The sequence below is a fragment of the Odocoileus virginianus genome, unplaced genomic scaffold (assembly GCF_023699985.2).
Source record: "Odocoileus virginianus isolate 20LAN1187 ecotype Illinois unplaced genomic scaffold, Ovbor_1.2 Unplaced_Contig_33, whole genome shotgun sequence".
In the NCBI taxonomy this organism is placed as follows: domain Eukaryota; kingdom Metazoa; phylum Chordata; class Mammalia; order Artiodactyla; family Cervidae; genus Odocoileus; species Odocoileus virginianus.
In genome coordinates, this window is record NW_027224350.1 from 260,709 (window position 1) to 272,765 (window position 12,057).

Here is a 12,057-nt window from a genome sequence, read left to right on the forward strand (position 1 = left end):
CATCTGCCAATGGACATTTAGGTTGTTTCCATGTCTTGGCTATTGTAAATACTGCTGTTATGAACATGGGGTTCATGTATCACTTTAAATTATAATTTTGTCTGGATATGTGCCCAGGTGTGCGGCTACTGGGTCATATGGTAATGATATTTCTAGCTTTCTGAAATCTTACAGACTGTTTTCCACAGTGGTTTTACCAATTTACATTGCTAAAAACAGTGTAGAAGGGTTCTCTTTTCTCCATACTCCCTTGGCATCTCTAGGTTTTGTTTTATCCCTGATCTCTGTCCACTGTTTATTTTTGGTTTTTGAGAGTTCCATCTCTTCTTGTCCTGTTGATATTTGTTGTCTGCAATGATCCATCCTGCACTTCTCCCCTGTCAATCTTCAAGGTTCCCAAACTCCTATGCTTATAGGAACTTGAGTAGTACAGAAGCCTGTGGATGTATAGTGCTCATGTCTGAGTGACCTGAACAGTGGATGTCCTATGCTGACTGCTTGGACAAAGCACAGACAAACTTTCCAAGTACAAGTATTCTCCCCAAGGAGTATCATTCCCTCCTATTCATGGGTTCATGAAATCTTAATCTACATCTTAATTTCCTCTCTTAAAAATTTCTCCTCAGTCAAGTGAATGTTCCTTCATAGCCTCACATTTACATCAAACTCAACATGTCTAAAGTTGAATTCATCATGTTTCCACATAAACCTGCTTTTTCTTTGCCCCCAAACCCAATAGTAGGCATTACTCAAACAGAAACTTGGTCATACTCTTTACTATTTCCTGTCTTTATGTTTATTCAGTCATTGATTCATGTCAACTTTATCTCCAAATATTGATTTTTATTGCCCATTAATCTTCACCATTCATTCCCTTGGTAAGGTCAACATCACCTCTCACCTGAGCTAATGCTTACTGAACTATGTGCCTCTGAACTTAATCCTCATTATCTTTAATTATCATTGATCCTACTGATGTAACACCCTGCCTACACACACACACACACACTCAAATGCTTTTGATATCTCAGCAGCATTTGACATCACTGGCCAATTCCTCCATCTCAGAAGGCCATTATTTTACTTTATATGATCAAACATTCTCTTGGTTTATTTTTCTGTCTCTCACCTAATTACTGCTTGGAATCACTTCACCAGGTCTTACTTCTAGACATGAAAATGTTTCAGTTTCCCAGAATACAATCATGGACACACTTTACTTTACACTTTCTCTCTGGATAAATATACTGCTTCAATGCAGGGCTGTGATTCATTCTTTTAAGTTACACATCTATATTAACTGTCTACAAGTTGTTTTTTTTTTAAGATATGTCCTAGAATCTTCTTATGACTTTTTCCCCAAACCTGTTCTTCCCACCTCTTCCTTATCTCACTAAATCACGATACTCTCAGAAAGGTATCTGCAACCCCATTTCCAAAAAAGAAACACACTCTATCTTTTTCTACATCATCCTCATCTCTTAATGTAGTCCCAATTTTGACTCTAACTCCTCTTAAGTTATTCTCAATACAGTAGCTACAATAGTATTTTAAAAATATATTTTCGAATCAGTCCTAAATCCTTTGTAATTTCTATTTATTCTCCCTATCTGATTTTATTTATTTATTTATTTTGACTGTGCTGGATCTTCACTGTGGCATGAAGGCTCTTCCCTGTGGTGTGCAGGCTTCTCTAGTTGTGATATGCAGGCTCCTTTACTTATGGCACATGGTGCTTAGTTGCCCCGTGGCATATGAGATCTTAGTTTTTTTGGAAGGCAAATTCTTAATCACTGGACAACCAGGGAATTCCATGTGTGTGTGTGTGTGTGTGTGTGTGTGAAGTCACTTCAGTTATGTCTGACTCTTTGCGACCATAAGGACTATGGACCACCAGGCCCCTCTGTCCATGAAATTCTCCAGGCAAGAATACTGGAATGAGCTGCCATGCCCTCCTGCAGGGGATATTCCCAACCCAGGGATCAAATCCACATCTTTTATGTCTCCTCCATTGGCAGGTGGGTTCTTTACCACTAGCACAAACATTTACTCTGTAATACAGTTTGCTAATTTATCACTGCCTGTAAGTGCTGGGCTATAGCCACATTCTGTCCTAATTATCTGCCCTTTTTTTTTTAACCCCTAGAATGCATTACCATTATTAGCATGATTTTTTAATCAAATGGCAACACTGACTTAAAAATAAGCTGACTTTAATAATTAAATATACCACACATTCTTTATCTATTAATAAACAAGCATATATATATTTGTGTGTGTGTGTGTGTGTGTGTGTGCATGTGCACGCGTGATCAGTCACTTAGTTGTGTCTGATTTTTTGTGATCCCATGGACTGCAGCCCTCCAGGCTCCTCTGTCCGTGGAATTTTCCAGGTGAGGATATTAGACTGTGTTGCCATTTCCTTCTCTAAGGGATCTTCCTGACCCAGAAATCAAACCCAACTCTTGCATCTCCTACATTAGCAGGTGGATTGTTTACCACTAGCACCACCTGGGAAGCCATATTCCAAAAAGTGGAATATACAGTCACGATAAGGAAGGGAATTCTGCTATTTTAAGCAGCATGGATGAAACCAGAGGGCATATCTGAGTGAAATACTTCAGGTAGAGAAATACAAATATTGTACAGTATGACTTACACGTAGAATCAAATGAAGAGCCAAAGTCACAGAGACATAGTTGTGTGGTGGTTATTAGGAGCAGGGATGGAAGTACGGGTGATGAGATGATGTTGGTCAAAGTGTATCCAAATATAAGATGAATAAATTCTCGGGGTCTAATAAACAGGATGATCTCATCACAAAAAATATGATAATTTTGTGACATGCTGGTATTGCAAAGTAACATTTTGCTAGTGATCATTTTGCAATCTTCCCAGGTGGTACTAGTGGTAAAGAACTTGCTGTCAATACAGGAGACCTAAGAGACACGGGTTCAATCCCTGGGTCAGGAAGATTCTCTGGAGAAGGACATGGCAACCCACTCTAGTATTCTTGCCTAGAGAATCCATGGACAGAGGAGCCTGGCAGCCTACAGTCCATAGGGTCACAAAGAGTCAGATATGACTGAAGTGACTTAGCAGACACTTTGCAATCTATAAATGTAACAAATCAATACATCATACACTTTAAACTTACACAATGCTAGGTCAATTATATCTTGGTAAATTTGGGGACAAATGAAATACAGAGATAATTAGGTGACTGTTGATAATTGTTCAGTGATTTGAAGATACCAAGCTTAACATCACTGTGATTTGCCTCTTTTAATTCTCGTCATCATAGGAGCTGCAATAGCTCCTGACGTTCCTTCTCTGTTCTTAGAAAGAGTAAATGGATGTGGGAAAGGAAAACAGGTATCTCTTCTATGTTGATTACAGCAGCACCAGCAGGCTGAGAAATCACATATTCAACGTGTGCAGCCTCTGTTGCAGAGACAAGTCAGAAGAGTGTTGTGGGTTGCATGTTACCTTGCTCATCTGTAACGCTGTGTCTGGCGGTAAAGCAAACCAGAAAATTCAGTTAATTAACTCTGGGCCTTCACATATGGTTATGTTCTCTGCCTAGATTCACATTCCCTCTGCTCTTTGCTAGATCTCTCCTAATCCTTCAAAAATCCCGTGAAGTGTCACCTTTTCAGAAAACTCTTTCCTAAGAATCTTATCTCAGCTGATCTCCTCCACCATTCTTTATCATTATGACCAAGTCATTAATCTCATTATCTTATCCAAATATGTGATCTGCATTTAATGGTTCATTTGTTTGTTTACCTTTTTATTGTGCTCTATCTGCACTGTGAGTCTCAGTAAAATCCTTGAGACCAGGACTCCTTTTTGTCTAATTCACTAATGTGTATTCAGAACACAGCACTATGTAGACTTACTGTTGAAGTTCAACAACAACAAGGACTATACATGACACTCTTTAGACATTGAAATATGCGTAATATAGCTACAGTAAGAGTTCCTGGCAGATGAAAGAAATAATAATAAGGTAAATTAAGAGATAAAAAGGGATGTTTACACCCTTGAATAACAATCAGGAAACAAAGGAAGATGCTTACTCAAAAGAAGGCCTTCTTTTAGGACAATTCCTTCTAACACTGTTGAGCTGTCATAGGATTAAAATGACTCACATCTTCAGGGCATCAAACATATCTTCAGCACGGTATTTTCTTTCTCCTTATCCAATGCTTATCTTCCAGCCCACTCAAACATTTATTTCCTATCTTCTTAGCAGATTTTCAGAAACTTCATATTCTTACATGCTTGTCTGTGTGTTCATACAACTGTCCCTTCTCACAAATTTATCCTTGACTACCCTTCCTGAACCACTTTTATGTGGCTAATTCTTGCTTTATCTTGTAGATGTATATTTATATGTCACTCTTTGAGGAAAGTCAGAGTTGGATGGTCTGTTTTCAGCCTTCTGAGCCTCCATATTTCTCCTGGAGTGGCACTCACTGTCCTAAAGTGTAATTCTTATTATTCATCTGCTACTCTCAATGCACTGAAAGCTAACACTGCAAATGCAATGTATTAAGTGCTCAACACACACTACAAATTAGCGCATAAATTAAGAATGCATGTACAGTTCAATAAAACAACATGTTTGAGCTGAGTGGGTCCATTTATAGGCAGATTCTTGTTTATCAGTAAGTGCTTATTACAGGATCTGTGGTTGGCTGACTGCACACATGGGGAATTGGAGATAAGAAGGTTGACTGTAAATTTATTCTCCAATGGACTGTAACTGGGTCAGCACTCCACATGCCCTAATGTAACCCTCAAGTTGCTCAGGGGTCAACAATAGTTATTCTCATAGCCCTAGCAGTGGATCAGAATGCCATTTTGTTTCATTTATTTTTAATCAACCTTGGTAGTACAGGATGGTGGCTTTCATCTTTTTTTTAAATTAACTTATTTATTTAAATTGGAGGCTAATTATTTTATAATATTGTGGTGGCTTTTGCCATACGTTGACATGAGTCAGCCATGGGTGTACATGTTCCTCACCGTCCTGAACTCCCCTCCCACCTCCTTTCCCATCCCATCCCTCACAGAGTGAAGTAAGCCAGAAAGAGAAACATTAATACAGTACATTAACTCATATATATGGAATTTAGAAAGATGGCAATGATGACCCTATATGCAAGACAGCAAAAGGGACACAGATGTAAAGAACAGACATTTGGACTATGTGGAAGAAGGTGAGGGTGGGATGATATGAAAGAATAGCATTGAAACATGTATATTATCATTATATCTTTGATCAATTAGCACACAAAAAAAGTATCTGGGTTTAACAATCTGTGTTTGGATATTATTTTTATCATTTTTTCACTTGCTATTTGTGTCACATTTGGAGCACTAAACTGTGTCATTGACTCATTTACCTAGTAAAAATTATTTACCTTTACTCCTTAAAAAAAAAAAAAAACACAACTTAGTACTGAATAAGTCTTTGGGATGTAATGAGTATATGATGTCTATAGTTAACAATACTGTATGCATATTTGAAAGTTGCAAAGAGTAGATTTTAAAAGTTCTCATCATGAGAAGAAAAAAAATTGTAACAATGTGCAATGGTGAATCCTCACTAAACTTACTGTTGCAATCATTGCAGTATAAATCTATACATCAAATCATTATGTTGCATACCTAAAACCAGTACCAGTATATGTAATAAAAATAAATAAATAAAAACCTGATAGACATTTGCCCATTTTCTTGGTGTATTTACAGAACTAACCTGAAAAAATATATATTTATACTATTTTTCTGTATTTTTAAATTTCATTAATTTCAGCTTGTCCATGTTTCCTCTACTTTAGAGAGATTGGTCATTATTTGCTATGCTTCCTTTTATCTTTGCCATGTGGTGGAATATACCTTTTATTATATTTTGAGTTTCTTAACTCATATAATAAATACTTATCAAGCATGTGCATATATGAATCCATACTCAGTTCCCGCCATGGACTGCAGCCTGCCAGGCTCCACTGTCCATGGAATTTTTCAGGCAAAAATACTGGAGTGGGTTGCCATTTCCTACTCCAGTGAATCTTCCTGACCCAGCCATCATATCTTCATCTCCTGAGCCTCTTTATTGGCAGGCAGATCTATACCACACCACTTTGAAAACCTTCATGTGTCTATGTTCATGTCCATGCTAAGTCACTTCAGTCGTATCAGACTCCTTGCAACCCAATGGACTGTAACCCACCAGGTCCTCTGTCCACGGGATTCTCTAGACAAGAACCCTGGAATGTGTTGTTATGCCCTCCTCCAGAGTATCCTTTCCACCCAGGGGTCAAACCTGTATTTCTTGCATCTCCTGCATTGGGAGGTGGGTTCTTTACCACTAGGACCACCTGGGAAGCCTGCATGTACCTATGACCCTCCCTAAATTAGACAGCAAGGAAATGGTGAAAATGAGAGAGGCATGTTGGCATTTTGAGGAGGAACTAAAGAATCTCTTGAGGAGGATGAAGGAGGAGAATGAAAAATCTGGTTTAAAACAAAATATAAACAAACAAACAAATAAACAAAGATCATGGAATCCAACCCCATTACTTCATGGCAAATAGAAGGGAAAAGGTGGAAGCATTTCCTCTTCTTGGCTCTAAAATCACTGTGGATGGTGACTGCAGTCATGAAATCAGAAGATGATTGCTTCTTGGCAGGAAAGCTATGACAAACTTAGACAGTGTGTTGAAAACCAGAGACATCACTCTGCAACAAAGGTTCATATAGTCAAGGCTATGATCTTCCCAGTGGTCATGTACAGTTATGACACCTGGACCATAAAGAAGACGGAGCACCAAAGAATTGATGCCTTAAACTGTGGTGCTGGAGAAGACTCCTGAAAGTTCCTTGGACAGCAAGATCAAACCAGTCAATCTTAAAGGAAATTCAACCCTGAATACTCATTGGAAGGACTGATGCTGAAGCTGAAACTCCAGTATTTTGGTCATCTGATATGAGCATCCGACTCACAGGAAAAGTCCCTGATGCTGGGAAAGATTGAGAGCAGAAGGAGAAGAGGGCATCAGAGGATGAGATGGCTGGATGGCATCACTGATGCAATGAACATGAACTTGGGCAAACTCCAGGAGATGGTGAGGGACAGGGAGGCCTGGCATGCTGCAGTCCATGGGATCACAGAGAGCTGGACATGACTGGGCAACTGAACAAGAAGAACATCATACATCCCAGGAAAAGAAAAACAAACTTACTTATAAACAGTTTGAATGAACAGTTTTGGATGCTATTGGAGGTAATACTAGGAAAACATGACTGTGCTTTAAAGACCAGACAATACTCCCACTGGAAATGATGCTCATGAGCTGCTCAGGTAAAACTCAAGTGGAGGGGGCTATAAATGACTTTTCAAGTAGAGGAAATACATAACTTCATAAGAAGTTCATTTAAAACATATATTTTCCTTTTTTTATAATGATACTACAAAAGTTATTTATTTTGCTCTCAAAAATACCTTATATGAGGTGGCATATATATTTTTTTACTTATGTAAACCCTTTATTTTTTCAAATAAATTTATTTTAATTGGAAGCTAATTACATTCAGTTTACACAGGTCCTTTTTGCCCTCCACGACTTTAATTAAAAGAAGTTAATTATAGCGAAATATGCATGTGGGTGTCTGTAAAGAAGTGAGGTTCTTGTTGGCAAAACAGACTGACAAAGCATCAGATGCTACAGGGAATTAGAAACTCTTTCCCAGCAGCAGCAGTCTGGGCTTCACGACACTGTCATCTCGGATGGAACACCCAGGGTCTGCAGACTCCATTCCAAATGAGCTCTCGCAGCACCTTGCAGATAAGCCTTCTGGAAAATACCTGACCAACCCCCAACTTTCAATTGAGCACAGCACAAAAATCCAAGAGAGATACTGGATGTTCCTTCCCTGTGCCCCAAGCTGCTCTCCATGCAGGACCCTGAATTAGCTCTGTCCTGCATCTGAGAAGCCTCTCTCTCAGGGTCTGACTGCCTCCAAGCCTGCATAGGAGCTGAGAAGCCCTGCCCACATGGGGTCAGCTTACTGGGGTCAGCTTCTCATTTCTCATGATCCTGTCCTTCTCTCAAGATTTGGTCCTCTACAGCGCAGGTGATGTGCCTGTGACAGGGAGCTTGGGAGAAGCTCTGGGGTGGTTCTCCCCATGTCTCCTGGCAGAAAGGAAAGCAAATACAAACACTGGGAAGTAAAAGGACTGCATGGCTGGTGACTTCTGGGTTTGATGAAAGAAGTGCTCAGGAGTTAAACAGTTGCTTCAAGCAGAATTAGGGGATTATAGAAAGTGTCCAGCACCCCGGCTTGGCAGGGGAGACAGCTTCTGAAGCCCTGCTTCAGAAATAAGAAGTCAGAAATGAGTCATAAATTTTACATTTAAAGGGACAGCTTTGTTTTGATTCTGCAGGACGTTTTGGGTTAAGAGGGAGGTAATTTTTTTTTTTTAAGTTTTAAAATGTTTGAATTCACTTTGGCTCAGAGTTAAGACGTGGCATCAAAGCCAGGGCACACCTGCCTAAGTTATTGCAGAAATACCCACTATTCCCCACAGGAGACCTCACAGGATATCTACTAAAAGGGGTAAACTTCGTCTCAGGACATGGGAGGCTTCTTCAGCACTTTAGCACCTGCCTGTTATGAAATGGTATTTAAGTGCTGGGAATCCTAGTTCCCAATTCAGATTGTAATTCTCTCACCCAAATATAATTCTCAGATTACTTCTTTTGGGGGGTGATGTCACCTATGTGTTCCCCTCCTTTTCCATCTTACCCAGAAAAGGGCCTGGCTTTAACCAAATGATCTTTTTCAATATTCTGATGTTTGAAGGATTTTTGGTCTTATTAAATCCATTTTCTCTCTCTCCCCCTTGCAGGTTTGAGTTTTATAATGAGATTTATCCTCAGACACTGCCCCTCCCTCACCCCATCCCACCCTCTTAAGTGGTTGCTTAGCAGCCCATGGCAATTTTGGAGACACCCCAATAGGCAACCTTCCCACCCCAACCCCACATCCCTCTCCAAGGTGTCCCATGTGTGTTCCTCCTGACCACGGGTCAGTCAGCTCCATCATACAGTCCTTCAGAAAAGACCAAGCTTCAAATCTTGGGTTCACTGCTAAGTAGGAACAGGGCTTGGTTAGGTCCATTAATCTCGCCAAAATGAAATTTCTTGATTTGTACAGAATATGACTTAATTTGCCTAAAAGATTAATATTGAGGATTCATTAGTAATAATCCTTAGCTGTGTGTGTGTTGAGAGTAGGGAGCTAAAAGTACAGGCTATAACATGAAAACTACAGATGCTAACATGGAACTTTTTAAAGGCATAATCTAAAAGGCAGGAGTCAGGGGGGCAGCTGGAGGCAGGTGGGTAAAAGTATGGGCTCTGGGTTCATTCAGTCTGGGTCCAAACCCTAAAACCAAACCTCTCCTCCCAGGAAGCCTTTATGATCCAGGGAAAGTTAATTACCTGCTTTATTCCTGTATTCCCTCCATGGTGCAGATGTATTAAGTGCCTGCTTCACAAGGCTGTCATGAGGATTAAAGAGAGAAAATATATGTAAAGGGTTTAGTACAATGCCTCTCTTAGTGCCCACAAAAGACAGCTATCATTTTTTATAAAATGTGAAAAATGTAAGAGAGGAAATTACTCTAAATATCAACATTTGTTATTTCTATGTGACGTGATTATGACCCCTTTGTTGGTTTTTGCACTTTTTTCTACTTGTCAAAGCTTTGATATGAACTTGTGAATTCCTTTCTGAAAATAAAATTATGCACTTCACACATTTATGAGTCATGAGTACTGATGTCCCCATCCTATTAGATGAAATAGTTATATCTGTATACTTCATAATTCCCATTCCCAACCCATAATATTCTGTTAAGAAGATAAAGTACACTTTCCATGAATGACTGTATCACAAGAATCTTTAATGTTTAAAGTTTATTCATGGTGAGGTTGTATCTGTGTTTAGTAAAGTGTGCCCACATTGAGTCTGTCTCAGTCCACATCACCAAACTCCACAGGGATGTTTCCTGTGCCCAGGCAGAGCACAAAGGCAGGGGTCGGCTTTTCTCTTGGTTAGGCCAGCTGTTCTGGGGAGTTTTTCCAAACTCTCCAAGACCAATCTACCCCAATACACAGCCTCCGTCACACATACAAGAATATGGAAAATGTCTCGGTGTATTTCATAAGTTTAGCACGTCTCTGGTACAAAAAATTCAAGAAAGGTAGCACAAAAGCGAAAGCACCAACTGAGCTTACAAACAATCATGCATGAATCCTACACACTAATATTACTGAAATGAACACAACATTGCATTAAGAGGTATAAAAGCACTATACGGAAAACTTAAAAGTTACACGTGAAATACTGCACTGTAGATCCTGAATATTCTAATGTCCCACACCCCCACCCCTCCTCCACCCTGGCGAGGGGCAGAGAACATCATCTGCCTCCAGACCTTGCTAGTCCTCGGAGACACTGTTGCGGGGGCAGTAGGCAGTGGGGTGGGCCTCCCGCAGGGCCCTAGCCTCTTCCAGAGCTTCCCTGTAGCGGGAAGGCCAGGCCTGGGGGTTTTTCTTAAAGACCCTGGCCAGGAACTCCATGATCTGCATCTTGGTGATTTCGCGGCTGGCACGGGAGCCCCAGAAGAACTCGTACTCAGGGGGCTCGACATGGGGGACGCGCTGGTACTTCAGGTAGTTCTGCTGGACGAACTCCTCGGTAATAAGCTTTCTCACGTCTCCGAAGGTGGAGTGCTTCTTCCAAGGCCTCAGCCCCAAGATGCGCAGCACGTTCCAGACTGCACTCTCTCGAGCGCCGCGACCCTTCACGTAAATGAGGCTCAGGATCATCAGCAGGAGGCCCGTCATCGGCATGCGGTTGCTCAGAGCGACCCTGTCCAACTCCTCTGGCTCCAGAGCTTTGACCAGCGAAAACTCCATGGTGTGCAGGCTGGTCAGCCTCAGGTGCAGCCCAAACACGCGTGCGAGGATGAGGCTGGTGCGCCGAAGGATGCTTCTGCACCACTTCTTGTAACTGCCGATGACATCTTTCACCATGTCTGGGAACCAGATGATCATCCTCTTCTGGTCCTTGACCAGCACGTACCACATGAGCTCGTGTGCCTTCTGCACCAGCTGGGCCGGGGCCGGGGGCGCCGGGCTGAGCTGAGTTGTGCTCAAGGCCTGGTGGGGACGGCCTTCCTCAGCGGCCTGCTGCAGGGCCTTTGGGTCTCCCTCTTCGCCTGGAGCCTGGGGAGGCAGCGAGACCAGAGGGGCATCAGGCGGGCTTAAGGGAGGGCTCTCCAGCTCAGTGAGGGTCGCGGCCTGAGACCCTGGAGGAGAGGGCCCGCCGGGAATGCCGGGGCTGCTGGGCACCTCGGAGTTGGAGGCCTCGGCTGCAAAGTTGGGGTCGCACACATCCTTACTTTGTTCGGACATGTCTGTTCGGTCTCGCAAGAGCAGGGCCGCCGCGTCCAAGAGCTCTTCGAGTCTGCTTTCCCTCCGCGGACTCCTGGAGAGGAAGTGCGCATTGCTGCGCGCGGCGCCTTCCGCAGAGGCCAGGCAGGGCGGGGCGGCGGCGGGCCGGGCCAATGCGCCTGCGCGTCCGCGCGCCTGGGGCACGGCAGTCTCTTTGGCGGGTGGGGCTCCTGGTGGGCTGCGGAAGGGGGCTAGGAGGCCCCCAGTAAGGATAGAGGGTCCGCTAGAATATGGGGGCTCCTGGTGGGCTGCGGAAGGGGGCTAGGAGGCCCTCAGTAAGGATAGAGGGTCCGCTAGAATATTGGCCTCAGTGATCACTCCCCCTCCCCAGGCGTCCTGTTAGAGCTAAGGAGGAATTCTTGAGGAGGAAGGGAGGGAGATGGGTGAGCACTGGACAAGGAGTAAGTTTAAGGAACAGGCGGCAATTTAAGCTTCTGAGATGCTGAAGCTGACTTTCTTAGGAAGCATTTGATTAGGTATATCTAAAATCAAGGTAGAGATGGGCAAGACCTAGGCTGGT

General features: G+C 42.4%; 1 protein-coding gene across 1 annotated transcript; it reads right to left on the minus strand.

The window, feature by feature from the left end:
- Positions 1–9,961: 9,961 nt before the first annotated feature.
- NDN (necdin, MAGE family member) lies at positions 9,962–11,629 on the minus strand. The gene has a single exon (XM_020883155.2). The coding sequence runs from the start codon at positions 11,496–11,498 to the stop codon at positions 10,521–10,523; it is 978 nt and encodes a 325-aa protein (XP_020738814.1). The 5' UTR covers positions 11,499–11,629; the 3' UTR covers positions 9,962–10,520.
- Between the last annotated feature and the right edge of the window lie 428 nt (positions 11,630–12,057).